Below are 13,154 nucleotides of genomic sequence, written 5' to 3'. Positions count from 1 at the left end.
CCTGGTCTGTGAGGCTTCTGAATGCCAGTGGCTGGAGACCCCGGGAGGCGAAGGGGTACTTGGGCTTGTGGTTTCCTGCTTGTGGGTTTCCAGCAAGGGGAATCTTGTTGGCCATTGGGAGGAGACTGTGGAGACATGGCTGGGGAGGCATCAGAGAAGTGTGCGCCCCCCTCCTTCGTGGAAATGCAAGCTGGTTTTCCCTCCACAAGGATTCCAGTTGTCATCCAATTTGCATTTTTGGCCCCACCCACTAACACATCTCCATTTCTCCCTAATTAAGGTAGCTTTCATGTTCCCAGGGTGTTCCTCAGTTGTGCTAATTAATCCTGGGTAGGCACACACTCCAGGTTAACGAGGTTTCCTGGGGAAGAGGCTGCAGTGGCAGAGGCATAGCCCCCTCCCCAAATGCACACAGCTTGCACCTGAATGCGAGCGCACAGAAAGCGGGTGGCTCCTGGTGCAAAGGAATGTTTTGCCCACTTTGTGAGTGCTGGGCAGGAGGGCAGCTGCCCCAAGGCCTGGGGGCCCCGTGGGAAGGGTGCGGCTGGGGAGCTGGTGCAGGTGGGGCTGGATCCTGCCCCTTTGGCCTGCAGCCTCCCTGTCTGGTGCACACTGCGCAGTGTTACACCCAGGAGGCAAGCATTCCCGCAGGGGCTGCTCTTCTGGATTGGGGCCCTCTTCCTTGGGCTTCCTCAGGGAGGGTGCTCATGCCAGTGAAGTGTGCCTGGAGAGAAACAGAAGAAGAGCCTGGCGGATCAGGCCAATGGCCAATGGTCAGGGCGTCAAGCAGATGTCCCAGCACCATAGCTGTCAACATTTCCCTTTTTTAAGGGATTAAAAAAGGATTCCTCCCAAGAAAGGGGAACAGTTGACAGCTATGCCCCGCACAAGAGCCCTCTCCCCTCCTGCCGTTTCCAGCAACTGGTCTCCAGAAGCCCCGTCCTCTTGAAATCTGAGCCCCAGAGGCTGTGGGGTGGTGGGAATTTTGCCCTCTTGATTTTAAATGTTGTTATTTCAAGCCGTTGCCCAATTACTGACCTGGGTTGGACTCCCTGGGCCCTGGGAGCCTCCTGTTCTGGCTTGCGCCAGCTGCCGTTTGAACTTGCCTCCAAAGGGAGCTTCCAGAGGTGGAGTTGGCGCCTCTGCTGTTGAGAAATGGGCTGGAGAGGAGCAAGGGCGATGCGGGGGGGGGGGGGAGAAAGAGCAGCGGCAGAGAGTGAGGAGGATGCGGCTCAGCCTGCAGTAATCAAAGGGAGGGAGGGAGGGAGGGAGCTCCTCCTCCCCCCTCCTCCTGGCGAGGGGTCAACCGGGCCGGGCTCGCCCCTCCCTGCAGCTCTGACCGGCCTCCCGCTTCCCTCGCGGTCCCTGGACGGGGCTCCCTCTCTTCTGCCCCCCACCTGCAGTGACCCACTTTCTCTGCAGCGCTCCGAGGCGCGCATCCCCAGCTGCCCCCCCCCCCCCGCCGCGGTTGGAGGAAATGTTCCTGGGGAGGAGGCCTTCTCCCCCAAGAGAAAAAGGTGGTCCCCCCCCTTCCCCAAGGGGGTGAGGCGCTGACTTTGCCCTCTAGGCAGGGGTGGGGGGAGGAGGGGGGAGATACGTTTTGAAGGGCGGCCCAGAAGAGCCAAGGCGCGGAAGTTCGGGGAAAGGGGGGGGCTTGGGGGGCGCCTCGGTTTGACCCGAAGGGCAGCCAAGCCGGGCGCAGGGGATCAGCGTTCCGGCTTCTTGCTGCGCCTCCCTCCGAAGGAGGGGACCCAGGCGTCCGGGCTGGCGGGAGGCTAACTGAGGTGAAGCGGGCTCGGGCGCACGTGAGCGCGCCACGCTCGCCGCCCCCACCCCACTCGGCTGGGGGTGGGACCCAGGCGTCCGAGGCCCGGCCGCGCGCCTCCCCCCTTTGCCCGTTCCTGCCGTCCTCCCTCCCTCCCTCCCTCCTTCCTTCCCCGGTGACGCGCTCGGAGAAGGGAGGGGAGGCGCTCGGCTCGCCCGCTGCAGCATCCCGGGCAGGTCCGGAGCGCGGGGCTGGGAGACCGGCGGAGGGGGGTCCTTGTAGGCGGGGGGGGGGAGGCTGGAGGCGCGCGCCCTGCGGCTGCGGCGGCGGGAGGGGGGAGGCGGGCGAACGGAGGCGGGGGGCTTCCCCCCCTCCCGCCGCCCGGCTGACGCGCGCCCGCCCCTCTCCCCTGCCCCCCTCCCTCTCCGCGTGCAGCTCGATGGCTGGGTGGCCGAGAAGGAGGCGCTGATGGCCGGCGAGGCGCCCCCCCGGGACAAGGACGCGCGCCACCAGCGGGCGCCCAAGCGATGGCTCCGGCACCGCGCCTTCATGGCCGAGCTGGCCCAGAATAAGGAGTGGCTGGCCAAGATCGAGAAGGTGAGTTCAGCACCGCGGACAGCGCCGGGCCGGAGAGGACGGAGGCGCCTCTGCCCCCCCCCCCCCGGCAGCGCGTGCGCGCGCCCGTCTCTCTCCCCCTCGGCACGTGTTGATGTACACATCCGTGCTGCGATGCCAAGCCCCCCCCCCAGCACGGGCTTTCTCCCGCCCCCTCCTTTCCGACCTGCAGTTGGGCCCGTGTCTGTTGAGATGCGCGGGGGTGCGCTTGCTCCCCTCCCTCGGTCCCAGGGTCCTCCTGCCCCCGTCAGGGGCCTGGGTGGGTCAGCCTGGGGTCTCCCCGGCTTTGACCTGGCTTGAAGAGCCCTGTTTTTTTGGGGGGGGTGAGAGTTGATGCTTTCTTCCTTGCTGTCTGGCCCCAGGCCTCCTCCAGCTCAGCCACCAGTGGGGCCCAGCTCCAGAGCTGCTCTCCCTCCCCAAGAGACATCTTGATCTGGGGACTGAGGGGTCCTGGTTTGTGGAGGAGGTGCTGAATTGCGGGGGGGGGGGTCAGCCTGGAAGCTAAAAAAAGCACATGAAGCCCTTTTTTGTAATTTGTCAGAACTGTTTTAATTTGTGTGAGTCCCAGTCTGGGGAAATGTGATATAAATAAATAAATGATATGATTTGATAATGATGAGAGTTGCCCGAGGCCTCAAGACTCCCGCTTTGCTCAGAGAGATGCCCTTTTGTGGAGGTGCGGAGGGATTTCCCCCTTGGATCAGTGGGTCAGTGAGTGCTTTCCTTCCCCTCGGCTGCCTCTACCTGTGGGACATGTGTTTTTGTGGGGGTCTGGGGTCATTTCCCCCACCTGAGGCCCCTGGCAGCCGGTTTCCTTCTTTCTCGCTATGGCACTTTGGGGTCTTCCTTGTGTGGCTTGATCTGGGGCACAGGGCGAGATGTGGCTGGGCGTGTGGTCCTGCTTCGGGGCAAGAAAGTTGCTTGAGTTCTAGATCCAGGAGCGCTGGGCCTGGGTCCTGTCTGGGGAGTCCCAGTCGTGGTCTTTCTGCTTGGAAGGCAGGTTGTGGTTAATCAGTGGTGAGTGAACAGCACTCTGCACGTGTTCAGATGTGCTTTTGTCATTGCACTCGTTGAGCTGGCTAACCTCAGACTGTGTGCCCCCCAAACAGTGGCAGCCGTGACCCCTGGTGCCTGAGTTTTGTGTGGGGAGGGGCTTGTTTGTTTGGGTACAGAGAAGCATCTGTTGTTGTTGTTGTTGTTGTTGTTGTTGTTGTTGTTGTTGTTGTTGTATGACGTGAGCCCCAGCTCAAGGGGTCCTTCTCAGACAGAGGTGGCCATCTCAGTGAGGACTTAGCTAGGTAAAGGGACCCCTGACCTTTAGGTCCAGTCGTGGCCGACTCTGGGGTTGTGGCGCTCATCTCGCTTTACTGGCCGAGGGAGCCAGCATACAGCTTCCGGGTCATGTGGCCAGCAGGACTAAGCCGCTTCTGGCAAACCAGAGCAGCGCACGGAAACGCCGTTTACCTTCCCACCAGAGTGGTACCTATTTATCTACTTGCACTTTGAGGTGCTTTCGAACTGCTAGGTTGGCAGTTACTTAGTTGGACTTAGCTACTTGGCATTTAACTGCCTTGGGACCAAGGTTCGTTCTGGAGCTGGTTCCTGGCTCAGATAGATGCTGGAGGCCGTTCTCATGGGGGGGTGTCATTCTGCTCCCTTGAGACTGAGATTTGGAGGGATTCTGCATCCCAGCCATGACCTTTGGTCATACGATACCCTGAGTTAGGACAAAATTTTGGGTCCCCAAATTTATTTTTTATGCCCCTCCTCCCTCTTGTCTTCTGCTCTGCGCCCCCTTGGCCTGGATCCCTGTGCAGAGCAACTGCCCCCAGTGCCCTCCATCTGGCGTTGGCTTGGAGTGACCTGGGAGCTGCCTCCTTTCTGACCTGCTTTCCATCAGCTGGATCCTGTTGCCAAAAAGATCAGCTTGTTTCCAGAGCGGTGAGGGCAGTGAGGAACAGCTCCACGCATGCTTTGTCCTTGGCCTCTCCAGGGGCAAAGGTTTTGGGGGACTAGGAAAGACACCCCCCTCCGGTTCTTCCTGAGACCTTGCAGATGGACTGGTGGTCTGTATTCATCCAAGGCAGCTCCCCCCCCCCCCCACACCTCTGTCTCCAGCATCCTTCTGGAAGGAAGCCCTTGTGCCCCTGAGGAGGGTTCCTCCTCTTCTCCTGTGTGTTTGTCTCTTCCGGGCATCAAGGATTTCCCTCTTTTTCCAGAGCACCAGATTCAGTGGGGTTGCAGAGCAAGGAGATTCCACAGGGGTGGCACCTTCCTTGTGAAGAATTTCTCGGTGTGCCTTCCATTGTCTCCTGCCCAGGGCAGCTGAGGGACCATATTTCCTCCTACAAACCCACCTGGGCTCTGAGATCCCCAGGAGAGGCCTCTCTCTGTCCCGCCATCCTCACAGATCCACTTGGGGAGGCTGGAGAGGGCCTTCTTGGTGGTGGCTCCTTCCAGGCAACTTTGGAGCTCTCTCCCTGCCGACGCCAGACTGGCTCCCTCCTTGCTGTCCTTCTGCTGGCGGGTGAAGCGCTTCTTATTCCAACAGGCCTTTGGGAACCGATTTTTGTTTTTTAAAGAGAGAAAGGGGTTTTAATAGTGCCCTGCTGTTTTCAATATCTGCCTTTTAATAGATTTGGTTTTTCTTAGAGTCCAATTACTTTTTACAGTCATGTTTTTAGATTTCTGTATCTTAGCTGTGTTGTTTTGGGAGATATAAATGAATATAGCAGCAGCAATAATGATTTGACACTCATTCCTTGGTGCTGGTTTTCTCGGTGGCGATGCATTTTTAAATCCTCAGCGGCTGTTTTGCCAAGGTGGGAATCTGACTGTTGTTGTTGGACCTCGGCTTGCGAGTGTGTTTTTGCAGAGAATCAACGCCTGCCTTCCGGGGGTAGCGAGCGAGTGAGTCTCTCCATCTGCGCCGGAGAGGCGGTGGGAGGGAGGCCTGCTGGGGCGATGACTCCTGCAACATTTGGGGCCTGCTGGGCATTTTCTTGTTGGCAACACGCCACCCTGTGATCTCTCACAGCGCCAGCTGTGCAGATGGTGGCTTGGAGGCTTCTCGGAGGCCCAGGCTCCCCACCCCATTGGGGGAGGGATATTGATCAGTCCGGTTGGGGGGTGAGGAGGGCTGTTAGGGGAGGCGACGGTAATTGCCAGGAGATCCGACTGAGAGCGTGGTAGTCTCTGGCTTTTCGGGGGAGCAAAAGAGGCACTGAGTCAGCTGCTTGCGTTTGCTCTGCAGAGTTTCTGGAAGATCTCTCAGATCCGTTGCGAAACGGCGCCTGCAGTCAGTTTTCGGATTTGGCAGGCAATCTTGAGAAGCCAAAAGAGCTCAGCATGTCTGTGGCCTGAGATGGAGCCTCCCATGGTAGTCTCCCTCTTCTCTTTCCTGCCCCTCTTGGGCTGAATCTGGGGGCGCCATCAGAAGCAGGTGGGAGCTGAGCAAGAGCCCTTTCGCTATTGGCCAGGAAGGTGGAAGCATCCTCACTGTAAAGGGTTAAGGCTGCCAGGTTGCCATGGAGACACTCACGCCTTGGTGGGGACTGGAGGGTGGCATCTGTGCCACTCCTGGGAGGGTCCTGTGGGCAGCAGGGGCCCCTCAAAGAGCCAGCACAAGGGGGGGGATGAATGGTGTTAAGAGCTATTGCAAGGGGGGCAGGAATGGTGTTCTGGGGGTCGTGCCCCCCCTGCCCTGCCCCTCTGGTTCCTCCACAAAGCGAGGCCTCTCTGGCTGATGCAAACAAGGCAGCTATTTCAGCCCCCGTTGGGCAATGCTGGGTTTTCGCTGGGTGATGAGAGAGAATATGTTACCATATGGTATTTGACAGCCTTGAACATGCGCAGAGTGGATTTCTGCCGTCACCGAGCGATTAATCCCACCCAGCCAATGATTGTCCGGCCTTTCTGCCTAGTCTGCCCCTTTGTGAAACATTCAGGCCGTCAAAACAGAATAACTTCCTACGTTTTGCAACGAGCTAAATCGATAATATAAGACGAGACAGTTGTTTACTTTCAGCTGGGAGTCAATTTTGACCTCCCCAAATGCACTTTGAGCCTTTCAGGTTTGTAAATATTCTGTGAAGTACATACACAGTTCAAAGGTACAACAGGCAGAATAATATACAACTGCAAAAACGTCTGCACTTAGACACAAACCCTTTTGCTGCCACCCTGAGTAAGAGCAAGAGGGGAAGAGGAGAAAAGTTTTTCATTTGCAAATGTTTGGCAAAGTAAGCAAAGATGGCAACTGTTTTCTTACACCTCTCATTCCTGTCTCACAGTTGGAGAAGTAAAGCCGGCTGGATCCACTGATCCCTTTTGATTTTTATGGAATCTGCCTTCCATAAAGAGCATGCAGGGCGGGGGATGACTATGTCTCATAAACCTCCTGAGCTGGCAAATGTTTCAGAGAATTAGAGGACAGAGTTGTCCTGCGCCCCCCCAATCTTGCTAAGATAGAATCGTAGAACTGTAGAGTTGGAAGGGACACCAGAGGTCATCTAGGCCAACCCCCTTTTGCAATGCAGGAACCACAGCAATGGCATCCCTAAGAGATGGCCATTCAGCCTCTGCTTTAAAAGCCTCCAGTGAAGGGGAGAGTCCCAGCTTCCGATCCACTCTCAAGCAGCTCTTACTGTCAGAAAGTTCTTCCTGATGTTGAGTTGGAATCTCCTTTCTTGTTAGTGGAGAAATCTGAGGGCTCCCTTGGACAAAAAACAAGGCCCCCAGCCAGGAATCCCAGAGCAAAACAGCAGCCAGTCGGCTTGGTCTTGATTGAAGACTGTGGCCACAGGACTCCCACCTGCCACCAGATGGAACAAGATGGAAGCCCCGAAGAAAAGAGAACCCAAACTTTTATTAGCTGCTAATCCCCATGTTCCCCCCCCCCCCAAACTATGTCACTAATACATCACGGTTACATCATGAAAGGGGAAATCTGGTGGCAGTAATCTGAGCATCCTGGACCTGCCCCATTCCTCCCCTTGCCCTCCACCAAACACCCATCAAGTGTCACAAAAGAGATATTTACATTTCCCTGTTTCCCAGCCAAGTTCATCACACCCTTTTGTCTTCATCTGGGTTTGTTATTTCTGGAATGGCTACCTGTCTGGCACTCAGGTATCAGGAGGCCAGGAATTATCCCTCAGGCAGAGGGGCTGCTGAGCAGCTGAGCTCACATGTCTAGATGAATTTCTGAAGTTTCTCCAGTGAGCCAGGACAGAGATCCATTTATCAGTGAATTCTTACATTTGGTGTCGTGCAGCAGAGGCCCTTTGAATAGATAGGAAGAAACTGGGATGAAGTGTTTTGTGGGGACAAATCACAAAAGTCACAAAAGTGATGGTGCTGATTTTGGTAGTGGGCTGCATGTGCGTGATATCTGCTGGAGGGGCAACCCCCCCCCCACCTATACATAAATTCCTGCAACATTGTGACTTGAAGCCATGGGTTTGAGTCCTACCCTCCAGAGCCGGGGGGGGGGGGGAACAAACTGGTTCCCTCTTCCATGTGACAACCCTTCAGATCTTTGAAGATGGCTCTCCTATCCCCTCTCAGTCTCCTCTCTTCCAGGCTAAAAATCCCCAACTCCTTCAACCGTTCCTCATCAGGCTTGGTTTCCAGACCCTTGATCTTGGTCTCCCTCCTCTTCACACCTTTCAGCTTGTCAATATCCTTCTTAAATTGTGGCGCCCAGAACTGGACACAGGATTCCAGGTGTGGTCTGACCAAGGCAGACTAGATCCATTTATTTTTCTCTTGTTTTGTCATGGCTGCTTGGTTAAAATTCTGTTCAGAGTTTATTCCTGGTTTTAGAGGTTTCCCCTGAGGAAGAAAGTTTGCATTTGTGAAACACATTGGGCTCTGATAAACTCTGGGGCTTCTGAGACTCTGTTTCCCCTTGGCTGCCTTCTCATGGTGCTTCTGGGGTGGGAGGGAGGCCATTTCACAGGCCAGGGGACTACCATGGCAGGCTCTCATCCCTTGCCTTGTCCTCCGCTGGCAAAAATGGCTCTTTTGGTGGGAGAGATGCCATGGGGCTCTCCGGTAGTCCCTGAGACAAAGCATGGAGCTCCCCCATCTGATATCTCTGCCTTGTTCTCTGTGTAGCTGAGCATTAAGACAGTGCATTTTTTATTTTATTTTTACTTATTTATTTCTTGAAAGGTATTCACTGCTTGACTGTAAAAAAAAAGAACTCAGTTTACATATGCAGAAGCATCTCTTTAAAACCATTACATCTTTTAAGGTGCCAGGCGAAAGCGTTCTTCTTCAACCAGGCCTTTGGCTGATTAATATTCTACAGCCTTTTAATATTCTACAGCTTGTGGGGAGGGGTTATTGTTTTGCTGTTTTGTTTTGCTTATTTACTTGTTTTTATCCTGCATTTTATTCCCTGAAACCCCCGAGATCTTGTGTTGAAGGGCATTATATAAACCTAATAAACAAACGAATGATAAAACATTCAAAAGGCAAGATCAGCAATAAATTAAGGACAGACTAAAACGGACAGCATCATTCTACATATCCGGGAGGGCTGATCTAAGCAGAAATGTTTTAAGGAGGTGCCAAAAAGAGTACAGGGAAATTGCTTGCCTGGTGTCCAGTGGCAGGGAGTTCCGCATCTCCAGGGCCTTGTCTTGCGTTTGGAATTTTGCCCCCGACCCCAAATAAAACAGCAGAACAACCTGCGTGCTCTTGCAGGAGGTGTGTGCCTTTCCCAGATCACGCAGGCCAGGGGGAGGGATCCCTTTCTGCAAAGAGGGTTTGGGCTCCTCGGGACATGCAGGCAAACGGCTCCCGGCTCTCTGTCCCCAGGAAGGCCAGCAGCTGATCGCGGAGAAGCCGGAGCTAGCCGAGACGGTGAAGAAGAAGCTGGGCGAGATCCGCCTGTGCTGGGCTGAGCTGGAGTCCACCACCCAGGCCAAAGCGCGGCAGCTTCTGGAGGCCACCAAGGCCGAGCACCTGGTGCAGAGCTACGCCGACCTCGACAAGCGGCTCCTGTGCATGGAGAGCCAGCTGCACCTGGTGGACTCCGGCCCAGACCTGGCCAGCGTCAACAGCAACCTCAAGAAGCTCCAGGTGGGTCTCGAGGGGGTGGGGGTCTGGGGGGGCCACGGGGCTGGCATGTTGGGGGCGGGGCTGTGGGAAGAGGCAGGGGTTTCTGGGGGGCTGGCACGGACCCTACCGGATGGGGTGGGGAGCAGATTGCCCTCTCCGGCAAAGCACATATAATACTGGCTGTGCAGCTGTGACTCTGGGGAGGGGGGTCTGCAGGCATCTGCTGTTGGCTCGTGAGCCCCCCATCACCAGCAAGAGTCAGGCTAACCTCCCCAGCGAACCCTTCCATACCACCCCTGCTTTCTAGAGGGGCACTGGGAAGGATGGGTGGGGGTCTTGCAGCCAGGCCAAGCCAGACCCCCAGCCATAAGAGGAGCCTGCTGGATCAGGCCCAAGGGGGCCCATCTAATCCAGCAGTGGCCAAATACCTCGAAGAATCAAGATAGACTGCCTCTGGATCTGGAGGCTCCATCAGAACCTGAGTGCCTGGCTGGTGGATCAGGGCAGTGGGCCCACCTAGTCCAGCATCCTGACCTCACAGTGACTGACCTGGGAAACCCTTGAGCAGGATCCGAGCCCCAGAGCAGCCCTCTCCCCTCCTGTGGCTTCCAGCAACTGGGATTCTGAAGCATGGCTGCCTCCACCATTTCATCTCCGCACCTCCGTCTCCCTGCATCTCTTGAACCCGCAGCGCTGGACAAACGTCGCTTGCCAGAGATCCCTTCCGGGCCCAGGGAGATGCGTGATGCCCTGGCCGTGGGGTTGGGCCTCCTTGTGTGCTGCCTCCATGACCGGGGCCAGAGTTGGGTCCTGCCAGCCTCGCTGTACCCTTTGGGGACGCTGTGCTCACGGGGGAGACCAGCTGGGCCTGGGAGCTGGACCACTGCAGCTCACATCCCTTCCCTTCCTCGTCGGAAAAGTTGTAACTCGTCTTTCCTGGGGGAAACAGTCCAAGGAGGCTCCCGAGATAGAATAAGGAAGCCATAAAATCCGAGTTAACAAGAACAATAAAACCCCGACTCCCCAAACGCATAACAACAAGAAGACAGAAATAGGCTCCGTAAACACGGCAGGAAGAAATTGTAGCAGCCCCAACGCAAGTCGGGCATCCGCTCAAATCCTGGCGCAGTCTGTGCTCTGTCCAGAGGCAGCTCTGGCAAGCTCAATCTTGGCCATTGGCAGGTGAGGCGAACCTTCCCCGAAGGGGCCCCCTCCCCATTCCCGACAAGGTGGGCTTTGAGATAGATGGTCCCCGACTGATGGCTTTGGCAAGCGTGCAGGTTGACGTGGGAGACAACAGGATGGCGCAGTGGTTTGGGTGCTGGGCTGGAACCTGGGAGAGACCAGGGTTCAAATTAGCACTTGGCCGTGAAGCTCACTGGGTGGCCTTGGGCCAGTCGCTGCCTCTCTCGGCCTTCACCTGCCTCACAGGGTTGTTGTGGGGATCAAATGAGGAGGAGGAGGACCAAGGATAGGCCCCCTTGAATCAGCTGAAGTTCCTGAACCCCTTTTTAAAGGCAGCCCCACACAGAGTGCATTGCGGTAGTCCAGAGGGGAAGCAAGAACAGCCTGCCATCTGTGGAGGGCTAGAGCAGGCCCCTCCGGAAAAAGAGGTCTGGCCACCACCAAAGCCTGAGAAGTCCTGGGGGCCCTGATTCCAGACTACGGACCTGCATCCTTAGGGGGGGCAGCAACCCCATCAGTTACAGGTTGGATCCCCAGTCCTGGAGCCGCTCTGCCTTCTCAGGATTCAGCCCCCCTGTGTTTGCTCTGCTCCATTATACAGTGGTACCTTGGTTCTCAAATTTAATCCATTCTGGAAGTCCGTTCTTAAACCAAAGCATTCCAAAACCAAGGCACACTTTCCCATAGAAAGTCATGCAAAATGGATTAATCCGTTCCAGACTTAAAAACAACCCCTAAGACAGCAATTTAACATGGAGCTACTGGGACCATTGATCCATAAAATGAAAGCAATAATGTACGATACTATACAATAAATAAGACAGTATGGTAGATGATAAAAATTAAAATTTATTTTTCTTCTTACCTGCACTGATGGTAGTCCTTGTTTGGTTGGGGGGCTTTTATCCATTTCTGCAGTCACACAACCAATCAATCAGTAGCTGAACTGGGTTCCACACAGTCACAAAAACAAATCAACTGAAAAAGCCTCAGAAACAAAAACTCAAAATAAAGAGCAAAAACAAAAGTGCCAAACTGAATCCTCTCCAGAAGTCCGTTTGACTTCTGAAATGTTTGAAAACCAAGGCGCAGCTTCTGATTGGTGCAGGCAGGTGCCCCGGAAAAAAAAAGCCGACAGCCGCATTGGACATTTGGCTTCTGAAAAACGTTCGAAAACCAGAATGCTTACTTCCGGGTTTTCAGCGTTTGGGAACCAAGATGCCACTAATCTTCCAACTCTGAACTTCTGACGTTCTCTTGAGTTGTGCTGGAAGGGGGGGGGCACCTGTCTCTTGGTGGCCCCGCACTCCATGTCCCCAGGTGACCCCTCCTGGCTGTCCCTCCGTACCAAGAAATGCCTTGCCAAATAGACAGCTAGCATCTCAAGGTTGAAGGCTGCAGCCCAGCCTCTTTCCTGCCTCGCAAGTTTTCTGTGTTGAAGGAAAGTGAGTGATCCTGTGTGGATCCCTCTGCGCGGAAAGCTAGCGCTGCCAGGAAGAAAGTGGGCCTGGAGATGCTTCCTTCCTACGATTTAGTCTCTTTTCAACCTCTCTAGGATGGCGGCCATCACGGCCTCCTGTTTTCAGACCTTGAGTGGGGCTTGGCAGCTGAATGGGGAGGGGGGGCAGGAGAGAAGCAGCTGCTGCTTTGACTGCACAGGGGGTCTCTCAAGGGGGGCCGATCCTGCCGTCACCCCTTCTCTGCAAGGTTTTCTTCAAGAGAGACTGGGAAGAGGGTGGGTGTTTTTAAAAAAGTTTCCCCTTTGATTTGTGGGTCCGTGTGACTGCGCACACCCCTGCAACGGAGAGTGGGGGGCTCTTTGTCAGCACCAGGCAAAGTCAACCCTTCATTTAGCCCGGGGGGGGGGACTTCTGAATTTTAAAAGCCCGATCCCGCTTGCTTTACTTGAGCTGAAAACTGGAGCCAGTGGTGGCTTAGTGGAGAGTGCAGGAGAAGAAGGACCTGGGAGAGACCAGGGTTCAAATCCCCCCCCCCCGGCTATGAAGCTCCCTGGGTGTGACCTCGATCTCAGTCCCTGCCTCTCAGCCCAGCCTCCCTCACAGGGTTGTTGTGGAGATTAAATGGGGGGGGACCAGGTATGCTGCCTTGACCTCCTTGGAGGAACAGCTGGGGCAGAACTGCAATGAAGTCAGAGACCCACGCAGTTGGGGAGGCAGATGGAGTGGGTGCCTCTCAGGGGCGCAGGGGTGCTGCTTTCCCCTGGGGCCGTGGGGGGCCTGGGCCTTGCTTCCCCCTCCTCCCCCTGGGAGCCACGCGCCATCTGGGGAGGGTGAGGGGCAGCCCGGCTCCCCGGGGATGCGAGAGCCCCGGCAAGAGGGGGGCTGGCCGGCCACCCAGCCGCCTCCCCCCTCACACCAACCTCTCCCTTTTCCCTCCCCAGCAGCCCCCGGCAGTGCAGAGGCGGCCATTGCTCATCACATCCTAGTGTGCGATTTGTCTCATCACGCTGCATGGCGGTACAGTAGCCCTTTTCTTTGACTCCATCTGTCTCGCCTTT

At 55.9% G+C, this 13,154-nt stretch overlaps 1 protein-coding gene across 5 annotated transcripts in view; it reads left to right on the top strand.

Annotated features, from left to right (window-relative positions):
• Positions 1-13,154, top strand: part of SPTBN4 (spectrin beta, non-erythrocytic 4) — a 96,307-nt gene that overhangs the window by 50,996 nt on the left and 32,157 nt on the right. For 2 of the 5 annotated variants that reach the window (XM_083626685.1, XM_083626684.1), the window contains exons 20-21: positions 2,201-2,362; positions 9,209-9,472. In XM_083626685.1, coding sequence (XP_083482811.1) covers positions 2,201-2,362; positions 9,209-9,472 — 426 coding nt within the window. Of the gene's footprint in view, positions 1-1,413; positions 1,518-1,651; positions 1,785-1,898; positions 2,002-2,200; positions 2,363-9,208; positions 9,473-13,154 lie in introns of those variants that run through there. The other 3 variants (XM_083626688.1, XM_083626687.1, XM_083626686.1) reach the window with 3 other exon arrangements.

Source organism: Podarcis filfolensis, assembly GCF_964270895.1.
Source record: "Podarcis filfolensis genome assembly, chromosome: 8".
Lineage (NCBI taxonomy): Eukaryota > Metazoa > Chordata > Lepidosauria > Squamata > Lacertidae > Podarcis > Podarcis filfolensis.
The sequence above is the reverse complement of the archived record's forward strand: the minus strand, read 5'-3'. Positions and strand labels throughout refer to the sequence as shown.